At 53.1% G+C, this 12,635-nt stretch overlaps 1 protein-coding gene across 2 annotated transcripts in view; it reads right to left on the bottom strand.

Moving 5' to 3' along the window:
• TMEM132B (transmembrane protein 132B) overlaps positions 1-10,897 on the bottom strand; it is a 263,336-nt gene extending 252,439 nt beyond the window's left edge. Inside the window, exon 1 of one of the 2 annotated variants that reach the window (XM_069794884.1) lies at positions 10,493-10,897. In XM_069794884.1, coding sequence (XP_069650985.1) covers positions 10,493-10,577 — 85 coding nt within the window. In that variant the 5' untranslated portion in view covers positions 10,578-10,897. The remainder of the gene's footprint in view (positions 1-10,492) is intronic. The other variant, XM_069794885.1, reaches the window with a different exon arrangement.
• Positions 10,898-12,635: the final 1,738 nt, after the last annotated feature.

Raw genomic sequence — 12,635 nt, 5'->3', positions numbered from 1 at the left:
CCCTGAATTATCTGCCTCTGCACATCTTCAGGGAGAAGCAGCACAGCAGAGAAAGCAGCAGGCAATTCCCTGTGATCTGAAAGCTCACTTTCTAAATCAAATCAATTTTTCTAACGTAATTTGCCTAATCTAAATCACTGACCCATGCATTTTCTCACAATCCTTTGACAAGAGCTGCACCAATTGAAGCAAAGCTAAAACACTTCAACCAGACCAATTCATAGAAGTCTTTAGAGGAATTCTTTCATCGCTGTAATTAATTCTTTAAGTACCACAGTGGGATGCTCTGAATTCAAACCCAGTCCAAGGAGTAATGATTATACTAATGGGAGAAGCTGTGCAGTAAATAAATGCAAGTGCCCTGCTGAAAGAGATCGTTTTCAATAGGAGACTGCCATTCAGGGAGATAACTGTGTTTTGGAGATAATAACTCAGATGATGAAGTCCCACAGACTGGAGTCTGATACAGCAGTTCCCAGACCACGCACACCTAACCGGGCTGAACATTTTGATGGATACCCTTTGGAGCTGGGGCTGCTCCTGCTCTCAGCCCTTTGCTCGTGACAGCAGTGGACCCACCACGATCACTGCCTCAGACACGAGCCCATGTAACCAGCTGGAACAGTAGCGATACGGGGTCAATTCAGCTCAGCCAGCTGCAGACCCCCTCCCCAGCTAACCTTCAGCTGGGGCTGAGCATCGGCAATGCATCGGGAGCAGTCGGGAGAGCTGCAATTTATCAGCAGCTTTTTAAGCACATTAGACCACAGGCACACAGGAGGGCTGAGGGCTTTTCAACCACGACAAAAGTAAACTGCTCATGTCGGACGGGGCTCACTGCTGGGCTGTGCGCAGCCTCACAGGGACTCTGCATCTTGCAGGCAAGGTCCTTGCATGGGGCATTCGGCCAGGGGACACAGGGAGCCCGGCTGCTGCTGATCTACACTTGGACTTGGCTTTATTGGCACCGCCAGCCACGGGAGGGCTAGTGGGGACTGCCATGCAGCAAGCAAGAAGGTGTGGGGACAGAGAGCCTAGGGGAGTTTGGGAAACCATCTAAAAGTTTGCCGTTTGGTATCAGAACCAAAGCAATGACTTCTCTTTGACTTTCCCTTTTTGTTAATTGGCTAAATGCAATCAAGCCTTCTAATGCATTTAATGTGTTGGGCTGCAATATGCTCAGAGAAAGGGAGAAAAGATATTTTAACTCTGGTTGAGCAGGATGCTTTGGTAAGACATAGCTGAAGCTGCACCCAGGAGCTGATACTCAAAGCCCCGCATCCCCCAGGGCTTACAAGAGACACCACTAATCTCATTACGACACTAGTAGTGTTGCAAATATGGAGGGCTTTGTGGTGAAATAAGGTGCACAACACAGACATTTGGGTTTTAAAAGGGCACATCTGAAGAACAGCTCCTCAGTGCAGTCCCTGAAAAGATGTCCCCAATCCCCATGAGCTGCCCGGCTCCATCACACCAGGGAGGTGATGGGGTGGGCACCACGGGCTGGGCTCTGCTCTGTAGCACAGTCTCATTTTAGCAATAAAGAACATTAGCTCCCACCTCTTAATTTCTGCTTAAGACTTCCCACAACAGTTTTAACAGGCTGGTGCAAATCAAACTCAGCAAAAGAAACAAGTGTTAATTCAGCCCTTCCCTAACATAACTCATGGCACTCAGCCTTGTAATGCCAACTGTGGGGCAGCCTGAGAAAGCCCTGACACCCACCCACACACCTCGGCAGTGTCCAGGACGGGGCTTGGAGATGCCAAGCAGCTCAGCCACCAAAACAAGCCCGGGCTGAGACACAGAGGAGGAGATGGCACCCGAGCAGTGCTTAGCATACCAGGGCCAACGGACTGGCCATGCCACCTCAGCAGCCTCCCATCCAAGGTGAGCCTCACTCCTCAAAGAGCAGCAGCAAAAAAAAATTAAATAAGCTGTCTTCAAAAAATAACCCCCGAGCCCAGCTTCACCCAACACCTCTGCTCTCCCTGCCAGCAGGGCTTTCGGTATGGGATTGCTGTCCTGGGCCCCTTCGTGGGGACAATGGGAGAGCACAGACCATGTCTTCGATGGTGCCCGCTCTCTTCTCTAAAGCCCTTTGAGATCTATACATGGAAGAATGATGAATGATTAATGTTTGAAAAGGAAAAAAAAATGGCCCAGCTGCAATAAAATTCATGCTATCTTCTGTTTTTCTCTTGCTTGTTTCTTTTCTTTAATGGAGTTGAGCCTTTTTTGCACCAATACTCATGCTAATAACTTTCAGCGGGCTACTCCTAAGCGAAAGACGGGAAATGAGTAACTGAGCTGCATTTAAAAAAAAGAGGAGGAAACCTTTGTATATTAATTCTCGTAGCTGTCAGAGATGAGGATTTAATAATGTTAGTAACTAAGCTACTCCATTATTTCCAAACACCTTGGAGGAGAATGTCTTAGTGGGAGATGAATTAGATAGTGTGACTATAACTGCCTTCTGAGTATTTTCAGAGCATAATCTATGGCTCATCACCACGTGCATTTCAAGTCCTTGCCCTTTATTCTCCAAATAACCTCCAACTGTAAATGTATTTACATGCCAGGCTCAGCTCCTTCTTTTAAGCATTTCCCACTCGCTGTTTAACCCTGGTTTGCAGATTTGCCTGGGTTCAGTTTTGGATGGGTGATAAGGATGGAAAGTTGTGGATTCAGGTCATCCAATAAATGACGGAACGAAGCAGAGAAGAAAAAACGTAGGCGGAATATGGGAGAGGTCTAATAGGCTGTGAAACGCTCTGCCAAAGGAAACGGCAGAAGTCCTGCTGCCTGCATCACTGAAAACCAGCCACGCTCGGGAACAGACTGTACCAAACAACTGTTGGAGATGGGAAAGGCAGCTTATTCGCCAACTTTTCCAGCCCTAATTCCAGTGATTTGGGGATGGTTGAGGCATGCTGGCCTTTGAGCTTGCCGACAGAGCTCCGCTGCTTTCAGACAGCTTTTACTATCCTCTCTAGATGCCTCTGCGGCAACATTTTAAAAGCCTGTTTCATTGGGCAGGTCTGTGTTGCATCGTTTTTGCACTCAATGAAAGACAATCAGACTTTCTATGTTTATTGGTCCTCTACCCCCAGCTCTCTGACTTTCAGAACCACTGGTGACATCTCAGAGGGCTGTAGCCCCTCAAAGTCAGGGACAGAGGCACCGAGGGCTGATGGCTGTTGTCTCTCACCACACCAGGCACTCACACCGGCCAGGGACTTGCCCCATACACACATCCAGAGCAGCTCCTTCCAAAACTCATCTCGGACTTACTCCTTTTTCAGTCAAAAAATCTGGGTACCAAAGACATTCAGCAGCTACCAACTATTTCCTGAGTTTCTAATTACCACTCGTTGCACAGAAACCTGCTCCATCTGCTCAAGGGTTCCCTTTTAGGGTGCACGGGCTCTGTCCTTTTTTGGTGCAAGTTTCTTTTTTTCTTTTTTTTTTTTTTGAGCTGCAGCATAAATGTTTGTTTCGAGAGCTGCAGCATCCATTAAACATCCCTCCTTCCCCATCGTGGCAAAGGTCTTGCTGCTAAGCAAAAGCTGTGGCTAATTGACAACAGCTCCTAAACTGAGATATAAAATAGTTGTGTCTGTCACTCATGCAAACAGCTGGCTTTGGCAACCCAACTGCTAAATAATGTAAAATGGTTCATTTTTCTGACTCTGGGAAGATCCTTTATGAAAGGAATGAAAGTCTCCGGTGCTACAGAGCCATGCTCTGATCATTCTTGCATCTTAAAAATCTAACATTGCCCATAAAATTCATAAGTAACATAAACCCTGTTCCTTCCACTACTCTCCAATCAGAAAAACTGGATTTAAATCACCTGCTGGCAGGTTTATTACAGGGCCCACAAGCAGATAAGGTCCTGTGCACCAGCCCTCTGCACTTAACAGGAAATAAATCTCTGCTTTGCCATCTGTTTTTGAAATGTTCACATACAAGCAAAACAAAAAAACCCCAAAGATATCTGCACCTCTGATTTAATCTTCTGAAGGATTTTATTTCTTGGGTAATGAGGATGACATTTCCCCTCTCTCTACCAGAAGTGCTTTTCCCCTCCAGGCCAACTTCCCCCAGAGCTCCCTTAGCCCATGACCAAACTCTCCCAACATTGTGTTTTTAGGGTACGTGTTACCCCTGTGCAGATAAATGGGCTTGAGATAGGGACAGCTGTTTGGCCAAAGGCACCATCTCCCACACCATCCAGTGGGCTGGTGCTGGTGGGAACACCATCTTTGGAGCCTCCCGAGCCCCTCAGCTTGGCCAGAATAAGGATTTTGGTTCCTGCTTCTCCATTTGACCCCAGTTTGAATTGCATTGGTGGGGTTTTTCCAGCGTTTTGTTCCATCCAGGGCAGCTTTGTGGCACTATCACTGATGTCAAGCTGCCTAACATGTGTGGTTTTACACCATCCCCTCCCCGTAACCATACCTCTGGTCCCTTCACAGTCTTTAACCCGAGGGCAGCACAATGCCCCGGGACAGGAGGATGTGGCCACGCAACAGCAGAGCCCTGAGCACCCTCTCTCCCAAGATTTAGCATCTTTGTCACTAGAAGTTCATCCTTCTGCCATTGCAGGTCTCCTCCTCCACTGTGGGGGAAGCAATGGGGCAGAGCGTCTCTCAAAGGCCAGTTGGTGCAGGCACACCGAGATCAGCAGAGCTGGTTTACACACAGTTTCCAATTAGTCTACTCAGCAGACAGCAGCCTCATGGAAACCCCTCTGCTCCTGGCTATCCCTCACCCCCTCAGGGCACCCCTTTGCTTCACCCCTGACTACCACCATCAAAAAAAAAAAAAAAAAAAAAAGTTAAAAATCAAATGCTACACTTCATTTTTCTCTCCTTGCCTGAAGTTGCGAGCGACAAGATAGGATGTAATCGCCACTTTTAAAATCATCTCCTATGACAGGCAAATTGATCAAGTGGGGAGGCTGGGCTGCTTTTGAACTTGAACAAACTGATTTTCCGTGAAAGATGGTGTTTACATTGCCTCTCAATAGCCTGCTGAAATATGCATACCTCTTGCCATTTCATCACCAAAATTTGGGAAGAAAGAACATTTTGGGGGGGGGGGGGGGAGGAAAAAAGAAAGTGTGCTCAAATCTGGAGCACATCATAAATTCATGAAGCTTTCTGAATACTTTCAGAAACAAACACGCTTACGTAAACAAAGAAAAGCTGAAAGTGTGCTGCAAGAGAATTTTTTTTTGATAGCGTGGAAGAAACGTTAATATTTACATTGCACCTGAGACTCAAGTCTATCGTGCAAGGTACCGCGCAAACAGCAAAGTCCTTCCACGTTGAATTTACCCACCGCAGACACTCCAAGCAGCGCTTGCATTACTTCCCATTGCAGCACTCTCTGTCATGGAGGGGAACGGAAATATCCAGGGAAAGCCAGACATCAAGCAATCCCTGTCCAGCCCTGTAAGTTATCTCAGAGGACCTCTTTGCTTGTAATTTCTGCCTGCCCATCCTCACGTGCAAACCTCTGAAATGCCAGCTGGAAAACTCCCGACAGCATGAAATCGAAGCATCTTCCACGACATCTAGAGCACCACATGGTAACTCACACTCCCCAGCCTCCGTGGCACTTAATGCAAGGATTTGACAGCCGAAGTTGGGAAAGCATCTCCATTACCACCACGTGCCAGCACATCAGCTGAGCCACTGACAGGGGTAAGCACTAATGCTATGCCAACAAATCAAGCCACCGCTTGTCATTAACAAACATTATATTTAGGTGGGGGGAGAAGGGGGAATCAAGTTCAGTGAATTTAATTTGCTGAGCTGATGGTATTTATTTCAGTGGGATGGCTCCTCATTCAGTGAGCTGCTTATTAAGGCCAGCAGATTTTAGTTTCCCTTGCTTCCTGCACGACGTAGGAGATTGCCACCTCCCCTTTGCTCCTTGGTCACACCTCCAAGACAGCACAGGTTTGCAGCCGCCTGCATAAGCAAGACACATTGCTCGGTGAAGCCACCTCTCCATCACGGCAAAACTCGTGCTTCATATCAGCATCAACGGCTGAAGTCTGAAGAGCAGCACCATGACTTGTCATAACCCAATGCTACGAGTAACAATACCCCCCACTTCCTCCACCTTTCAGCAAAGGGACCCTCCTGGGACAGCAGCCAGCACAGGTCTCCTGAGCAGCCTGGCTTCAAAGCACATTTCTGAGGAGCTATGGGAGAAGGGCAGGAGGGCCCCGACTCATTGTGGGGTCACCAGAGTAGAAATCTCCATCCCATGGGCACAAATGGCAAAACACTACATAGCCTAAAATGCTACATAGCCCAAATCCCTGCCATGCTTCGTGGTGCAGACTCCTCTCTCCAGGCTCTTTGAAACAAGGGAGTCCTTGCCCAGAGACGCTGTGCTCAGCAGACATCTGCCTGGGCTCAAAGTGACCAAATCCATGATGGCAAAACCATCACAACAGTTAAACAAATGGATGCCATCTCTGGCTCAGGAATGCATCCCTGATCCAAAAACTCCTTCCCAAGACACAAACTGTGTCCCCGTCTCGGTGACCCTCTGCTCTGACCTCCTACAGCTGCTCCTGGGTTCGTACCTTCCTTGCCATGCTAAGCTGCTTTAAACACAGAGATAACAGGGCTTGGAGTGAGAGTCTTAAGAGCGTCTATCATTCCCAGTAATAAAATACAGCAAATTAATTGCACTTTATTGATTTTTTTTTTTTTAAATGTAACTATTTTGGCATTCAAACCTCAAGAGACTCTATTGATCAGCCAGAGAGTCAGATGTCAACGAATGGAGCTTTGCGACCAAGCCTGACAAATTGAAGAAAATAATCAAAACCTGAAAACAGCGAGTGATATGGACTTCCCCATTTCAAATATACAAAGGGGGCGGCAGCATTGGTGAGAGGATATTTCTGAAGTGAAAAATGCTGCTCAGGGCAAGTCACACAGTTGCCTCCTGCATTCCCAGAGAGCCCAATGCTGGTCACAGCCGCGATGCATAAATCCAGAGCAGCTTTACTGACTTCAGAGGAGCTGCTCTGGATTTACACTGATGGGAAGTAAAATCAGAATATCTGAAATATATTGCTCTAATGGATGTTGGAGCAAGAGGCAGTATAATAATTTTAGACTTCTCCCCCCACCACACTATCCCCCAAATCACATCAGTTTGGACAGTCATTGCATAAAGTGTTGAGATCTGCGCTAATGGGGGGAAAATAACCTACATTTCAACAGTTTGTATGATCACATTCTGCAAATCTATTGTACAGTAGATAATAGAGGTCTTTCATTTTTGTTCCTGAAGAGCCTCTGCATAAAAAGTGCCTCCATATTATGTAGAGTGATACAGGGACACATAATAAAATAAGCATAATGTCTCTCCACCCACACCTCCCTGGAGCCAGAGCCTAAAAGCAATTTGCAGGTCTTTCCTCATGCACAGATCACGACAGCCCAAGTGCATCTTACAGGGGCTGAAGCAGTCAGTTTGTTCAATAAGCTTTGCACGCCTGGTCCCCGTGCTGCCATAATCCCCTCCGTCAGCCCCAGCCCCACGTTCCCACATCTGCTCCTGGGTGCACGGCGCTGCCCACGCACAAGGCAGGGGAGCGAGCTGGTGAGACAGCACCAGGCAGGAAAACAAAATATTCAGGTAATTCATCCAGGTCATTCACAGGATACCTATTCATATAACCTCGGAGACAGCTCCGCCGCCGGCGGCGAGGAAGGCGGCCAAAAACCCTGCCTAGATGCCAGCAACAAACGGGGGCCTGTTGCCAGCAAGAGACATCCTCGAGCTCGGCGTGAGCGGCCTTCGGCTGCCAAACACACACGCACACCCTCTGCTCGCGGCCGCACGCACGCCAGCAGCCGGGCCACCAGAGACCCGGGGACAGGAGAGTGATCTCTTAATTGGACTTTCACAAAGCTATTTAGGGGACCTGCCTGACAGGCGAACAAATGCCACCCGCTTTGAAGAGGCTGGAGGAACTCAGCCTGGTGCACCCCCAGTCCCCGAAACGCAGCCTGCCCAGAGCCAGCCCCGGCAAGGGGGAAGGGAGCAAAGGCACATAAATAGAGAAAAATGGCAAGTGCCCAACACGACCGTCTGCGTGAGCTGGGAGCTTTGCAGAGATGGCAGCACCGCGGCATGACTCATGCAGGTGTCTCTCCCGTCTGCAACAACCCGAACCAAGATGTGTTCCGTTAACCCCTGTAATCCAGAGGAGAAAGGTGACTTGGAGCACAGCGAGCTGCAGGAAGGTCAGCACAGCCCCGGAGGGAGGCGTTCCCGGGCACTGCCGCCACTCGCCTCTTTCGGAAGAGGTTTCCCCAGATCCCAAACACCCTCTCCACACAGAGATGTTGCTGTGGTCCACGCCAGGGGTGGGACAGGGCAGGGGCAGCGCTCTGCTACGAAAGCGAAGGGATGCTACAGCCTAGAGAGGAGAAAGAGGCGCAGGCTGGGGACAGATTCGTTATTCACAGCTTGAGCTGAAAGCGCACTGCGAGTTCCTAACGCACACATTGTGCAGGGAGGCATTCAGAGAGCAGGGGAGAGGGATGGGTACGATGGTAGGTTTGCAGCCACAAACTGTTTCAAAGTGGGTTTCCATATGTTTAAGCACTCAAGAGCGCTGGAAGAATTACACCCACAGCCCAATCTCACCATGGTAGCTACCCACACAGGAGGAGACGGGAGGGGGGAATATCAGAGAAAAGATTATCATTAACGTGTCAAAGCAATAAAAAAAAAAAATTAAAAAACCCAAGAAAACCTGCTTCTTTGCTGCTCTTAACTCTCTCCTCAGATAAAAGGAGAGCTTTACACAGTACAGGGCATCGCACTGGCAACGGACAGCCATCACTCCGCCCGGGCAGTACTGACCCACAGGCAGCTCATGCCCTGCGTCCCACACTTGGTGCCCCACTCCCCACGACCTGCACCCTGCTTTCTGTGCCCTGCACCCCACACTCTGCTCCCCAGTCCCCATGTCCTGCTCAACAGGATTTTCAAGTGCCCCCATGGCTGCACACACCCCAGGCAAAGGAGGGAGCCGGAGGGCAGGGGCAAGCAGTGCTTTTTAGGGTAAGCAGAGCAAGGACCCCCTTCTGTCTATCATGTGTGTGTGTCCCCAAGGCTGATGCCTCCTTCCTAGCAAACTGTTCCTGCTGTTCCTGTAGGGACCTTTCCTGAAACACTTCCCTACCACAACGCATTTCCCTGTGCCCTCCCCAGCAATGACAGCTGCTGCTACTACCCCTCCCATAGATCATCCCTTTTTCACCTAAAAATCCTTGCATTTAGGCATATTCCTAAAGCCTCAGTGAAGTTTCCCCAGTAGCCCAGGCTCCGCACTACGGCCAAACACCAGCACCGTCCCAAGCAGCAGCAAAGGCAAACGAATCACTGAGCAACTTCAGCACCGATGCACCTTAATTAATTTGCTTTTAACGACCCCTATTTATTAAGAACAACATCTGCCAGGGAGCTCACATGAGCAAGCGGAGGAAAACGTGCCAGGAGAGAACTCCTGCAAAAGACTTTCCCAGGGGCAGCAATTCAGCTCGCCAGCCTGGAGGTGAGCCTTTCCCCGGCAAGCACCCGCGACTGGGACCCAAAAGGCTGCTCCTGAGTTCAGCTGTGGGGGGTGGGGGGGGGAGATGGGGAGAAAAAGAAAAGAAAAGAAAAAAGAGCGCGAGATGCTCCAAGCCACGCTCTCCAAGCCCCAGGTGTGCTGCCTCGCAGCTGGCCGCAGTTAGGAAATCCCACCTTAGCTCACCTAAGGGCCTGATCCTGCTCCCCACCGGCCCATGGAAACCCACTCTCCTTAAAATTAAGTGCAGGAAAGGCAGCACAAGCATTATTTTTTAACTCCTGTACATCATTCATTCCCCACCCACCCACCCGAGGATATCCAGGAGCAGTGGGGAGAGCAGGGGGTCGGGAGTCCCGTGGGAAGCCCCAAGCCCCGCGACCCTTCCCCGGCCCCCAGCACTCCGGGAAACCCAAACTTTTCCTTTTTCCCCCCAGACCGGCAGCGATCCGCTGGCAGCGGCCGAAGCCGTGGGGCAGCCCCCCACGCAGCGGGCCGGGGAGCCCGCGACACGCGTGGGGAGGAGGTGGTGGGGGAACACGGGGAGGCGACTGTGGACGCGGCGGGGGGGGGGGGGGGGGGCTGCCGCGGTGGAGATGGATGGGGACAACTTTGTGCGCCCGAGAGCCGGGGATCTGCGCGCGTCCCATCCGCGGGCGCGCAGAGCAGCGCGGAGCGCCCGGGGGGGGGGGGTGTCGTGCGGGGGGGTGGGGGACAGACCCCGCCGCCCTCCGCGGCCACGTCGGTGGGAGAACTGGGAAGGGGGAAACATAAAACAATGAGTTCAAACAAAACAACAACAACCAAAAAAAACCAAAACAAAAACCACCACGGGGCCGGGGTCGCGGCGGCGGCGCTGGGGGTTACCTCGGCACAGGAGCAGCAGCGGCGCCAGGAGCAGCGCGGGGCCCCGGGAGAGCATCCTCTTTGTTCCATGCCCAGAAGTAGTCATGGTGCTGATTTATTTGGAGAGGGGCGGCTTAGCGGGGCGGGGGGGGAGGTAGGGGGGTGTGCTGGGGGTGTCGCGGCGGAACCGCTAACCACTCCCCCCGCGCCTGCCCGCTCCCCTCCGCTGCGCGGCTCCGTCCGCCCGCCCGTCCGGCGGCGGGGCCGGGCGCCCCGCGGACGGGGGGGGGGGGGTGTCCCCGCTCCCCGCCGGCCCCGCACTCACGGCCACCCCCGCCGCATCGCCGCCCCGGGGGGGCAGCGGGCGCCGCCCCCGCCTGCCGCCGCCGCGGCGGCGGCGGCAGCAGCAGCAGCAGCGCTCCCGCGGGGCAGCCGGGCGCTGTGCCGGGGGCTGCGGCGGCGCGGGCGGATGGACGGGCGGACGGACGAGCCGGGGCCGGACGGGGGCGGCGCCGCCGCCGGGCTCACCTGCGGGGGTGGGGGGGCCGGGACTCGGCGGGGCCGCCCCACAGGTGCCCTGCTGCGCCCCCCGGGGGGTGGGGGGGGGGCACCACGCGGCTCTCCGGAGCCCGAGCGGGGCTAGCGAGCACGGGGGGGGGGGGGGGCGGGGCACAGGAGCCCCGTGTGCCCTTTTCTGCAGGACCGCCACCCCACCGCCCACCTTGCTGGCGGCCCGGAGAAGTTTCTCAGCCCCGGTGGGCTGGGGCCCGCCCGAGACCGGGCCGGCAGCCCCGAGCGGTCGGCGGCGGGGGGGCGGGGAGGGTTTCCCTCAGCGGGCGCGGAGCGGCGGGAAGAGCACGGCTCCCCCCTCGCGGCCGCCGCCGTCACTGCGCGGGGCGCGGAGCCGCCGGGCGCGGGGGGTGCGCGCGCCGCGCGGTGTGCGAAGAGGCGGGCGGGGGCGCGTGGGGGCTGGCAGAGAGGGCGCGGCGGCAGGCGCGCGCGGAAGCAGATGGCCAAGGGGGCGCGGCGGGCGGCTCGCGAGGAGCCCCGGCCAAAGGGGAGCGGGGGAGCGTCTGCCGAGGGGCGCCCGGGGAGGCGCGCGCGGGGCTGCGCGCGCGCCGTTGCGCAGACGCCGGAGGGCGGCAGCGGCCGCAGGGGCGAGGTGGGCGCCGGCAGCCGCGGCGCGTTGATTGCGGGGCCGAGCGCTGGCCGCCTTCTGCGGAGCTCTGCCCTTGAACCCTGAAATACCCCACCGCGGGAACCTATATTTCACTGAAAATAAACTCGGCCTTTAAGAGCTGGGAGCTGTTACTGCGGTCGCAGTAAAAGCAGCGAGGTAGGAAAAGAAAAGGAGAGGAAAAACTGAAAAAACAAAAAAAACCCCATCCCCTTGGGTTCTTTCCCAGTTTTGCAAACATGATTCCGAGTTTGTTTTTTTTCCCCCCCCCTCCCTGCATAAACAAGCCTTTATGTAGTACTTGCTGTAATCTTGTTTGCCTCCATAACCGCTCCTATGAATGTCATAAAAAATTTAAGTTTAATATTTTACCGCTCCGCACAAACAGAAACGTGAATAAACGCTTATCTCCCGTGTAGGGAAATGTCATATGGTGGCATGAGAAATCAAACAGAAATCGAACTTGGGCTGAAGAAACTGGGTCCACACAGGTGGGGGGGGGGGGGGACACACCAACAGACAAGAGAACCCAAAGATTTAGTTTTCTTCTAATAAATAAATCCTCTAAGAAGATAAAACTAATAAATAAAAAGCTGCAGTAATAAAGATCATCTTGCCGTCTGCTCTTGGTACTTGATATAATAAAATACAACAGGAACATTTAGCTGCTAGTGGAGACTTAGTGATCCAAAATAAGTTAATTATCTACTTCAGGCGTCCCTGTTTCTTTGGGGGGGGGGGAATACTGGGTTTGCTGCGGGCAGCCAGGCGGAGGTACGCACACCCTGACCTCGGCGTGAGCACCAGCGATGGCAAAGAGCACCCGAAAGCCGTCCGTTGGCGCACGCCGGGCCAGCGCCTTCTCCTGCCCGCCTCGTCTCACCTGCGAGTCCTGTGCGCAGCCGAGGGCCTCGACCGCAACCTCACCTGTACGGCAGCACCGCAGAGACTTCATTGCTACACGTTCTGAAGTGGGGTTTTATAACC

The sequence above is a fragment of the Haliaeetus albicilla genome, chromosome 10 (assembly GCF_947461875.1).
Source record: "Haliaeetus albicilla chromosome 10, bHalAlb1.1, whole genome shotgun sequence".
Taxonomy (NCBI): Eukaryota; Metazoa; Chordata; class Aves; order Accipitriformes; family Accipitridae; genus Haliaeetus; species Haliaeetus albicilla.
This window is presented reverse-complemented; position numbering and strand designations above follow the sequence as displayed.